The following is a 13,175-nucleotide window of genomic DNA, read 5'->3' on the forward strand; positions in this document are numbered from 1 at the left end:
TATGAATCTGGCTTTATGGATAGCTACTCATCAAAGTGTGAAATGAAGACAGAAAGTGACAAATTACAATGAAAAGATAGAGCAAGTGAAAACAGAGAGAGACAGAGCAACTGTTCCTGCCATTACTTCTGGGTATTATGTGTGTGTGAGTGGGCAGACGCAAGTGTGAGCACATATGGGCTCGCATGAGTGTGTGTGTGTGTGTGTGTGTGTGTGTGTGTGTGTGTGTGTGTGTGTGTGTGTGTGTGTGTGTGTTAGAGAGAGAGCAGCACCAAAAATACTTCTGAGGGACACAGGTGCTGTTGGAAATGTCAGTTTGGAGGAGGAGGGTTTGACATGCAGCAAACGACTACAAAACACAAAGGCAAGCGAGTGCCAGGAAAACTGCCGGCCTGCACAGAGAACAAGACAAACCTGTCCTGACACTCGGGATACGATAAACCTGTCCTGACACTCCGGGATAAGACAAACCTAGTCCTGACAACTCAGGATAAGACAAAGTCCGGGATAAGATCAACCTGTCATGACACTCCGGGATAAGACAAACCTAGTCCTGACGCTCGGGATAGGACAAACCTAGTCCTGAAGCTCGGGATAGGACAAACCTAGTCCTGACGCTCGGGATAGGACAAACCTAGTCCTGAAGCTCGGGATAGGACAAACCTAGTCCTGACGCTCGGGATAGGACAAACCTAGTCCTGAAGCTCGGGATAGGACAAACCTAGTCCTGAAGCTCGGGATAGGACAAACCTAGTCCTGAAGCTCGGGATAGGACAAACCTAGTCCTGACGCTCGGGAAAGGACATACCTAGTCCTGAAGCTCGGGATAGGCCAAACCTAGTCCTGACGCTCGGGATAGGACAAACCTAGTCCTGACGCTCGGGAAAGGACAAACCTAGTCCTGACGCTCGGGATAGGACAAACCTAGTCCTGACGCTCGGGATAGGACTAACCTGTCCTGACACTCGGGATAGGACAAACCTGTCCTGACACTCGGGATAGGACAAACCTGTCCTGACACTCGGGATAGGACAAACCTCCACAAACCTCACTTATACTCCATATAACTCCATGTAAAAGCCAGAAACTAAGCTTTTTTTTGCACAGGCCTATCTAAAGGGTTAATGGTGCCATCTGGTTATCAACAGTAAAAATTACAAATTTTACCTCTTCCCAACAGGGAAAACCACCAACAATCAAAAATGCATGATTATATGGTGTCATGGCTTTGCAATCAAAAAATGTGGTTATAATGGAAGTCAATGGGGCAAAAACAGCCACGAACAGTAAATGAGGGAGAAAAAGTTAAAATCTGATGCTGCACAAAAACTAACAATGCATCAAAACCAATGTTGTTTTTAATCTTTGACATGTCCAAGACTGTGATAAAAGGTAAAAAAAAAAATCCAGTCCACAATCACATTTTAATTCGAAAATAAGTAATTTTGTGTTTTTTTCCCCCCCCAAATCAGTGACATAATTTATCAATTTGGCAATTAAAGAGTTAAAATCTTGCATTTTTTAAAAACATTTAGTAGTTTTGAACAGGACTGAGGTTGATTAATAGATTTATGCAAAAAAAAATTGCAAAAAAATACAGCAGTTTAAAGTAGTGGCTGTTTTCATGTTTACATAACGAAAGGGTAATGAATTTGCCCAGAGTGTACTGTTAAGTTTTTGAAAATGTTCAAAGCATTTTCCTAAAATATGTGTCAAAATAAGATTTGTCACCAAAAATCATTCCATTTGCTGAAACACAGAAAAAGTTATGGCCAAATTAAGACTCAAAAATACCCCTAGTGGCTGAAAACAGCCCCAACAGCACATAAGGGTTAAGCACTCGGATTTTGCAGAAACACACACACACTGAAACACAGATCACACTCTCACACACCAGGTTCACAGGTTAAAAGCCACAGCTGATAAACAAATAAGAGATTATCAGGTCTGATCCTGCAAACAGCCGAGAGCGTTTCTCCCGTTTCTCCATCCGTGAGGAGCACAGGACGTTCTGCTTCACATCTCATCAGATAAACACGGGATCATTTCTGGAAACCTGAACTGAACTGAACTCAGTGCGCATGTAAGAACCCGTGTGGATCCCGTGGGAAAACTCTCAAAAACAGCTGACGAGGAGTTTCAGGAACATCTTCATTAACGGAGAACACACTGTCCCCTCACACACACTCGAGCACCTTCAGCAGAACGCTTATGAAACAGGTGGACAGACGCCACTAATGCTAATCCTGGCGGCGCTCGCTCCAGAAGCAGTGAGCTCAACTGGGAGCATTTCAGGACATCGTATGTGAAGGCTGTTCGAGGCCGGCTTATAATGCTTAGGTTATAATGCGGTCTTCTAAGATGAGTTTAAACGCAGCATTGCAATGCAATCCCAGAATGCAATGCAACGAGCCGAGTGAAAACAGATCCAGGTGGCAGAAGAAACGAGAGCACCTTTTATTCAGAATCACAACGGGATTTACTTATAAAAGACAAATTCCTTTTGTGCAAAAACATACTTGACGATAAAACATACTTGACGTGCAAGAAAGATATACTATACTATATTAAAAGATAAAGTGAATATCTGTCCTGCACGTCAAGCCAGTAAAGTTGCGCTTCCATATACTATATTTGATGTGTGTGTGTTTATGAATGTTTATACATCAGTAAAAGCATAAATTAAACTTGTTCATCACATACAGTGAATGCGTCTCTTCAGAAACCTTTGATTAAATTGCTCAATTCATATAGATCACATTTACAATATCTTTATGAGCATAAATGTTTTAATCTCTGCAAGCGCACTGCACTCGCAACCACATCAATCCCAAATCACAGCCAATCAGAAAAGTGTGTGGGCGGAGCCTCTCTGAAAACACACTGCACTCAACCAAATCAATCCAAAATCACAGCCAATCAGAAAAGTGTGGGCGGAGCCTCTCTGAAAACACACTGCACTCAACCAAATTAATCCAAAATCACAGCCAATCAGAAGTGTGGGCGGAGCCTCTCTGAAAACACACTGCACTCAACCAAATCTATCCAAAATCACAGCCAATCAGAAAAGTGTGGGCGGAGCCTCTCTGCAAACACACTGCACTCAACCAAGTCAATCCAAAATCACAGCCAATCAGAAGTGTGGGCGGAGCCTCTCTGCAAACACACTGCACTCAACCAAATCAATCCAAAATCACAGCCAATCAGAAGTGTGGGCGGAGTCTCTCTGCAAACACACTGCACTCAACCAAATCAATCCAAAATCACAGCCAATCAGAAGTGTGGGCGGAGTCTCTCTGCAAACACACTGCACTCAACCAAATTAATGAGCATGTTTGGTTTGCATGAACTTTTAATGGAAGGACTCTTTTGGTTTCATCAAAATCATAATTTTGGTTTTGAATATTAACGGATTGGGTTTGCAATGCCACTAACGGAGCATAATTGTAATTTTTGTTTAACAAACAGCATGCTAAAAATCAAACTATACTGATATCAAGCCGAGTCTCTCGTGCAGAGTGTATTTGTGATGTCTATGTAGAGCACAAACCAGTGAGTAGTGAAGCGCCATGCCAGTCGGGAAGCTGCCGTGGCGGACGCGCTGTGTTGTAGAGCAGAGATAATGTGTGTCATTTATGTATGACACTCTTCTGTGGTTCCTGTCACAGTTTAGAAGCTCTGTGGAGAAATGAACCTGTTGTGTGTGTGTGTGTGTGTGTGTGTGTGTGTGTGTGTGTGTGTGTGTGTGTGTGTGTGTGTGTAGAGAGCACTAGATAGGTAGTGGAGGGTGAAGGTGACCCTGTGGCACAGATCCAGTCCTGTTTGACCCCAGACACCTGCAGAAAACCCCTCACACACAAACCCAACCCATCACTCACACACACACACACTAACCCAACCTCTAAACCTACCCATCTCACACACACACACACACACACACACACACACACACACACACACACACACACACACACACACACTAACCCAACCCCTAAACCTACCCATCACTCACACACACACACACACACACACACACTAACCCAACCCCTAAACCTACCCATCACTCACACACACACACACACACACACACTAACCCAACCCCTAAACCTACCCATCACTCACACACACACACTAACCCAACCCCTAAACCTACCCATCACTCACACACACACATACACACACACTAACCCAACCCATCACTCACACACACACACACACACTAACCCTCCCCGTAAACCTACCCATCACACACACAGACACACTAACCTGACCCCTAAACTTACTTATCACTCACACACTCACACTAACCCAACCCCTAAACCTACCCATCACTCACATACACACACACACACTAACCCAACCCATCACTCACACACACACACACACACACACTAACCCAACCCCTAAACCTACCCATCACACACACACACACACACACACACACTAACCCTCCCCGTGAACCTATTACACACACACTAACCCGACACCTAAACTTACCCATCACACACAAACAAGCCCTCCCCCTAAACCTACTCCTCTCACACACTGTGTGTGTGTGTGTGTGTGTGTGTGTGTGTGTGTGTGTGTGTGTGTGTGTGTGTGTGAGATAACCGTACGTCACTGTCCATGATCATCAGTCTCTCAGGCGAGTGTGTGAGTTTTAAAGCTCCAGCTCTAGAGATGATGAACACTAGTGAGTGTCCAGGGAAGAATCACAGACTGGACCAGATGGGCATCGGTGGCATCATGCCAACCAGAACACAGACTGAGCCAAGCCACAAATGACTGGCTGTCTTCCCTACACACACACACACACACTAATCTACCCATCACACTGTAAAGCAGCCGGTTAACACACCCATCCTGAAGACTGAGAGGGACAAACTGATATGAGAGACTGAAGGAATAAATAAATAAAAAAATGCACCAAAAGAAAACAGAAAGAAAGCCAGCGTGTGTGTGTGTGTGTGTGTGTGTGTGTGTGTGTGTGTGTGTGTGTGTGTGTGTGCGTGAGCATGTGCGCGCGTGTGTGCATGCGTGTGCGTGTGTGTGTATGTGTGTGTGTGCGTGAGCATGTGCGCGCGTGTGTGCGTGCGTGCATGTATGTGTGCGCGTGTGCATGTATGTGTGTGTGTGTGTGTGTGTGTGTGTGTGTGTGTGTGTGTGTGTGTACGTGCGCGTGCATGTATGTGTGTGTGTGTGTGTGTGTGTGTGTGCATCATGTATGTGTGCACGTGTGTGTGTGCGTGTGTGTGTGCGCACGTGTGTGTGTGTGCATGTATGTGTGTGTGTGCGCATGTAATATGGCAGGCGTTGGCGTGAGTCGCCACACACAGAAAGATCTCAGCATCTGCTGTAGGCTTAAGACTTTTATAATTATACATCTGTGAGTTTCAACAGCAGCTTTAATTAAACTACTACAAAACACACTCAGTCCCACGCTCACATGTCTAATTATGTGTTCTCCAGTCTCTCTCTCCGTCATCTGTTCTTCTCTTTCCTTCTTCACCTCATGTGCATCTCTGTAATCACCAGTCCAGATATAAATGACGTCTCTGTCCGGTACACTAAACGGCTGTCTTTGCTACTGTACCTTTAAGACCAGTCATCTCGAGTCTCCTCATCTACAGCGCTTCAACAGTGTAGAGGTTCCACAGCAACTTTACAGTGATACCAGGAGATTACAGTAACAGAGATTACAGTAACAGTGTTCAGGCTTTACAGCAGCTCTAGAATAAAGTTATTGTCCAGATAAAGTGAGTTTTGATTGATTCACTTCCGTTGCAAAGAATTGAACAGAAAACTGAAACTTTAATGTGTTCTGGACGTTCATTTGCACGACAACGGTGTTTGATGGCTCGAGAACGCAAACTTTGAAATAGAGAGCATCTATAAATAACTGCAGTGCTATTTCTGCTTAAAAATAAAAAATAAAGAAGAGTGAGACCATGAACGAGTTCCCCTGAGCCGGCGCTGGACTCTTCCCTGAAGCTCTCCAACATCTATATGCTAATGATCTCTTATGATCAGCCAACCAGCCGGCTTGAAGAGGACCAAAGATGTTTTTCCTCATCTTCATCTTCATCTTCAGTGTTTGATGTTGTTCATGTAAAGCTCCAGTTGTTCTCTATATCAGTGTCAGTGTTCCTGAACTCCTGAAACGCCTCCACTGCAGTCTTGAGTTTCTTCTACGAACACGTCACAATATTCCTCATTATAATAATTCATGCGCAGAATAAAGGGGCGGGGCCTGGTTGAGTTAGTCAGTAGTGTGTTAAACTGGCGGTTATGGTAAGGGGCGGGACATTTCCCAAACACACTCGAAGCGCTCGACCAATCACAACACACTGCTCCAGCCGACCAATCAGAGCACAGTGTGCTTTTCAGAAGGAGGGGCTTCATAGAGACAGGAAGTAAACAGAGCGTTACTGACAGACTGGGAAGAGAGGAGCCGCAACACTGGAGAATATGAGGAGAATAATCAACATTCAAGCAGGAGAACATGTTCTAGTCGAGCCTGAACTACAGCGAGACTGTAAAAGACTGTAAAAAGGCATAATATGGTCTCCTATTTCAGAAACTGAAACTGCATTCACGACCCATTTTCCTTACAAAACGTGATATTTCATGAATGAAAGGTGAAAGGCCATGCAGTTCACACCAAGAGCATGACTTTAACAATAACTACATTATCATATTCCACACCAACGCATCATAGCGTTCTGATGATTAGAAGCACATAATGCAGTTTTGTCATCTGCAACTTTAAATGCTTAAGCTCTTTTAATCATTAATCTTCATAAATCTTCTGAAAGTCATTCAGACATTATCATCCTCTGCAGTTACGGTTATAGCGGCGGTGAGGACAGTACGGGTAGTAAAACTTTATAGATATAGTTATAGTCCTCGGTGTGAACATCCCTGAACTCAGGATTATTACGTAAAAGAGAATATAAGGACTAGACTTGATTCTATCCTAAATTATGATAAAAGTTATTACATACCAAAATAGTGTCCCACTGAAATTGAGTTTGCAAAAGTTTTTTAATTTTTATTTTAATAAAACATTTATAAAAGTTTAAAATAAAAAATATTTGTAAAAAAAATATTACAATTTTAAGAATTTAAGAAATGTAAAATAATAATAAAAAATACAATAGAACTGTAGATGAATTAGAATTATTTAGAAAGTAAATCCAGTCCGTGTTAAACTGTAACGATTAGACTTCACGCAGTTTATCACAATTTGCATTTATCAGCGACTGAACATAAATCAGAAATACCGCTCCAGTAACCCCTAAACCTTCCTGCAGTCTCAGACAGAACACCGGCCCACAGCGGCCAGAAAATAATTAAATGTGATGCTTCATGGCCTCTCTCACACACACACACACACACACACACGCACACACACACCTGTCAAGTGCAACCTCTCCAGACACAATCAACATCTACTCATGGCTTAAGTCAATACTATCGAGCCATTTAGTTAAAACACACTCGCTCCTGCACACACACTGACGCAAACACATAAATCACACTCTTCAGGATCACCGTTCATTCTTCTCACACACACACACACACACACACACACACACACACACACACACACACACACACACACACACACACACACACACACACACACACACACACACACACACACACACACACACACACACACACACACACACACACACACACACACACACACACACACACACACACACACACACACACACACACACACACACACACACACACACACACACACACACACACACACACACACACACACACACACACACACACACACACACACACACACACACACACAGAGAGAGAGTTTAGTGAAGCATTAGAGCTGATCAATAACTCTGTCTCATTATCATTCAGCGGAGAGACGAGTGACACGCCGCAATCACCTTTTGTATATAATATAATATAATATAATATAATATAATATATATCTTTATATGTGGAAAAACCTGAAGACATATTTTCTTAATTAAAAACATATCACTCGAGAGTTAAAGTAAAACATTATAATAATTTTACTTAATTGAGAATTACCTGAATGCAACATTCTCTATTGTCTCAATTTAATTTGTTAATATTACAATTTTTTTTTTTTTAATGAATAAAGGAGTGTGTTCAAAGCGTGTTTGTTTTGCCCATAGAACCAAAACTGGCATCAGGCGTTCACTGTGCGAATGAACTGGTTTTGGTCTCAAATACTGAAATCCTAGAGAACACGCAATAATCCCTGCATTCTGTAACATTCATTCTGTGTTTACCATCTCTCTCTCTCTCTCTCTCTTTCTCTCTCTCTCTCTCTCTCTCTCTCTCTCTCTAGACTCATCCAATCTGTCCTTCACACACACACAGATCTGCTGTCTGTGTTTGCCTTCCTCTGTCATTAGATGTGTGGTGTGAAATCCTGTTCATCTTTGGCCTTTCAATCCTCTATTCTGAGACACACACACACACACACACACACACACACTCACTCACTCACTCACTCACTCACTCACTCACTCACTCACTCACTCACTCACTCACTCACTCACTCACTCACTCACTCACTCACTCACTCACTCACTCACTCACTCACTCACTCACTCACTCACTCACTCACTCACTCACTCACTCACTCACTCACTCACTCACTCAAAAAGAGCTTCGTCATTCCAGAGCTTCAAGATTACAAAATACAGCAATTCTTTAAATGTGGCCGCATCACATGACTCTTATTGATTTATGATTCGATGATAACTAATAACAAAATAAAGACACAATGCCGGGTCTGTTGTAACAGCCTGTCGCTGTACGTGTGAACCGACTGCAACTCACACACTGCATCACACAATCCTTCAAGATGTCCTGTGAAATATCACACTGACACACACACACACACACACACACACACACAGCTGTAGTGGGAGGACAGATCAGTGACAGACTGAAGTGTAGAGAGCGTGACGTTGCTCTGACCTCCTGAAGTGAAACTGAACCAGTGACAGTCGAAGTCTCGACCCACGTCACACTAACACTGTGAGCTTAAAAAACGCCATGTGACGCGTCAAAACCGTCATGTCATGTGACGAGTCCTAAAACGCCATGTGACGAGTCCTAAAGTGTCATGTGACGAGTCCTAAAGTGTCATGTGACGAGTCCTAAAGTGTCGTGTGACGAGTCCTAAAACGCCATGTGACGAGTCCTAAAACATCACGTGACGTGTCCTAAAACGCCATGTGACGAGTCCTAAAACATCACGTGACGTGTCCTAAAACGCCATGTGACGAGTCCTAAAACATCACGTGACGTGTCCTAAAACGCCATGTGACGAGTCCTAAAGCGTCATGTGACGAGTCCTAAAGCGTCATGTGACGAGTCCTAAAGTGTCATGTGACGAGTCCTAAAACGCCATGTGACGAGTCCTAAAGCGTCATGTGACGAGTCCTAAAGCGTCATGTGACGAGTCCTAAAGCGTCATGTGACGAGTCCTAAAGCGTCATGTGACGAGTCCTAAAGCGTCATGTGACGAGTCCTAAAACATCACGTGACGAGTCCTAAAGCGTCATGTGACGAGTCCTAAAGTGTCATGTGACGAGTCCTAAAACGCCATGTGACGAGTCCTAAAGCGTCATGTGACGAGTCCTAAAGCGTCATGTGACGAGTCCTAAAGCGTCACGTGACGAGTCCTAAAACGTCATGTGACGAGTCCTAAAGCGTCATGTGACGAGTCTAAACATGCAATCTCACAAAATCATCCGCCTTTGAAAGACATTTGGGTTTACAGAGAACGAGAATAGAATGAAAACATCATTTACTCACCCTCACTTCAGTCTAAACCCACACCACTTCATTACATGAAAAGCTAAAGAATTTCAAAGAATATTCTCGACCAATCACAACACACTGCTCCAGCCGACCAATCAGAGCACAGTGTGCTTTTCAGAAGGAGGGGCTTCATAGAGACAGGAAGTAAACAGAGCGTTACTGACAGACTGGGAAGAGAGGAGCTGCAACACTGGAGAAAATGAGGAACATAATCAACATTCAAGCAGGAGAACATGTTCTAGTGGAGCCTGAACTACAGCGAGACTGTAAGAGTGTCTTACCCTCACAGCTGCTGTGTCCCTCCTCATATCCGGCGCTGCAACTGCATTTCCCGATCGGCACCAGCCATTCCCCCTCAGCACTGCAATGCATTCTGGGAGGACTGTCGGTGTCCACCTCAGAGTTATTCACACACGAGCCTCTGACCTCCACTAGAGTCGCGAACGCAGCTTCGGCCACCGTATCCGGGAACACGGCTAGATTCTGCACCGTCGACAAGCATCGTTTATAATACACTCTCACGGACACCAGCGCGACGCACGCGCCGACGTCCTGGAACGCCAGATGAAACCCTTTCCGGTTCAGATGCCCGATCTCACGGACCTCCGTGTTCAGCTTCATCTTGCGCTCGCCCAGATCTCCCTGCGTGAAGCTCTCGTCCGCAGCGATGGTGTCGATCTTGCTGTATCGGTCCTCGCGCGTCACGCGGCCCAGGTCCCAGTCGGACTCGGCGTACAGGAGGTTAAAGGTCTCCTTGCAGCTTCCGGAAACCCCTGGGATGCTGTTGCAGTCTCGAAGCGTGAACTGAAGCTCGATGAAGATGCGCTGGCCGCCCTGACGCCAGATCCAGCCCGTCTGGAGCCAGTTGTTCTGACTCGGCTCCATCACGTTACACACCTGATACGTGCGGATCGGCTTGTATTTCTCATCCACTCCGCTGATTTCCTCCCACTGGAACGAGAAGAGCGAGAGAGAGAAAGATCTGGTTCAAAACCAAGGTGAGATTCATTGCAAATCTTTCTTGTGTTTGCAATTTATCCATTAGCGTTGGTTAAATGCCAATGGATTAAAATGAAACAAAATAACTACACTCTACATGGGTTGTACAAACTTGTTCACTGTGCTTTATGAATCAAGGTCTCTATGATCAAATAAATTACAAACAAAATGTTAAAATTAAAATTCACATTTTCACTGAGCATGCCAACAGTATTAACAGGCTGAAGTGCGATACTTATATTAACAGATTAAATACAATACTAACTCATCAACTAACTTCAAATGTTTCCTTTGTTGCATCAAAAAGTTGACATATTCGGGGAGATATGCATCTACGTACACAAACATGGACATTAGCAAATCGCTGTAGACTTACAAGCCTACATATTACAAAAGAGTAAACATGTGTACACACGGTCCATGTCAATAAGTGCATCACATGTTGGTATTGATATTTATAAGGGTTTACAGTTCAATCAATCTGTGTAAAGATCAGTGGCGTATCAGCTACAGTCTCTCAAACACAGCATATATTCAGACTAAAGCGTCTTCAATCAGCGCCACAAACAAGCTCATTGTCTGCTAGAGAGATTATAATGAGCCTCTGAAGACGAACACTCGGTGTTTTCACAATTAATTGCAGTGTAATGAAGATCCTTCGTTTCTGAGGGAATTGAGCAGTTTGGCGGAGACTCTCCACAGATACCAGAGTGAGTGGCAGTGAATTTCAACACCACAGGTGTGTGTGTGTGTGTGTGTGTGTGTGCGTGTGCGTGTGCGTGTGCGTGTGTGCGTGTGTGTGTGTGTGTGTGTGTGCGCGTGTGTCCACAGCTGTGGTGGGAGCAGGAGACAGAGGATTTAATCGCTGTCAGGTCCAGAATTAACAAGCTAAACAAATAACAGCTTGCATCGAGTCCCAGCATGCAGCATTTCTCCTCACAGATAACGTTAGGAATGGCGAAACGAGTCGTCCTCTGTCAGGCTTACTGCTCGTCTCAGCTGTGAACCAAACTACACATGTGATCTTCAGCAGTGAGGAAGAGAGAAGGGAGGCGAGATGGGAACCAGGACACAGAAATGACAAATGGGTTTATCTGGCGAGAGCAAAGCAGTCCATACTGGGAATACAGCGGACATGAGAAAGCTACTCCGTTGGGGAATGGAGACACGGAAAAGAAACTAGAAATACTTGTAAAGATGGAACAAAATAGTGCATTAAAGATAAGGAGAAAGAAAGAGACGAAGCCTATTGATCAGTAACTACACATGGACGATGACATCACAGTTTTCTCCAGAGCGGCTGTATATATAAATTAACTAAATTAACTTTTTTACAACAAAAAACAACCATCATTGAACTTAAGCTGGACTGTGATGCCATTCTCTTCTAGAAACAAGCTTTGCTGCATTATTCCCCTGTTCTCTCTGTAAAGCTGCTCTGAAACTCTGTGCTGTAAAAAGCGCTGTATAAATAAAGGCGACTTGATCATTTGCGTTAAATGTTGAAGCTCTTCATATAAAGCACTAGTTTTGGGCAGCTTGTTTCATGAACTTTCCCACAGGAAAGATTTCTGCAAATTTCATATGCGTTTTGTTCATAGAATGCATAATTCACTATTGTAAAATTATGTTAAACCTGACGTTTTCCATTCATAGTGCACAGATGTGATGGTATCATTTGTTGCTGCAGCGATTAACTATTATAGTTCCTTTAAAATCTACAATAATCTAATAAATAATCGACATGAAGGTCTTACCCCATTAGAAGGATATGAGGTCCAACCCAGCTCTGCCTGGGACTCCTTAGAATTCAGCAACACAACTGGAGGAAAAAAACAAAAGCAAGAGAGAAACAATATAAGCAGGACTCATTAAATTGCAATTATATGTTGTGCAATTTCTTTCTCACTGTCAGAACACATAGAGCTGATCGTGTTTAATAACAACGAGCACACGTTGAGCTCAAACGAGGACTGACAGACCTGCAGCGCTGCACTTAGAGAACATCAGATGAGAACGGCGGACAGCTTTGCAAAGCACAGGAATATTGACCGATTTCAACTGGTCTGCGGCACAATGTGCTGCTCTAACATTAAACAATAATTATCAAAGGGAAAAGAAATGTTTTACACCACCAGCATGACAGCCCAAGAGGCCTGTGAAGCAAATTCAAGCTGGCATTTGTCATTTCTGCTGCATTTTTACAATTGCAAAGCCTTAATATAAACCTCCGCTTACATACTAAATTAAAATGAGCAGAGCAGCAGTGAATGTTGTTATGCAGCGATTTGAACAAGTACAGACTGTGTAAACAAACTCGGCCAACGTTTTTA

At 43.7% G+C, this 13,175-nt stretch overlaps 1 protein-coding gene across 1 annotated transcript in view; it reads right to left on the minus strand.

Annotated features, from left to right (window-relative positions):
• The window catches only part of epha10 (EPH receptor A10), a 135,331-nt gene that overhangs the window by 87,131 nt on the left and 35,025 nt on the right, over positions 1-13,175 (minus strand). The window contains exons 2-3 of the mRNA XM_079591258.1: positions 12,600-12,664; positions 10,125-10,794 (exon numbers count right to left, since the gene is read on the minus strand). Of these exons, the coding sequence (XP_079447384.1) occupies positions 10,125-10,794; positions 12,600-12,664 (735 nt within the window). The remainder of the gene's footprint in view (positions 1-10,124; positions 10,795-12,599; positions 12,665-13,175) is intronic.

Source organism: Phoxinus phoxinus (assembly GCF_949152265.1).
Source record: "Phoxinus phoxinus genome assembly, chromosome: 19".
Lineage (NCBI taxonomy): Eukaryota > Metazoa > Chordata > Actinopteri > Cypriniformes > Leuciscidae > Phoxinus > Phoxinus phoxinus.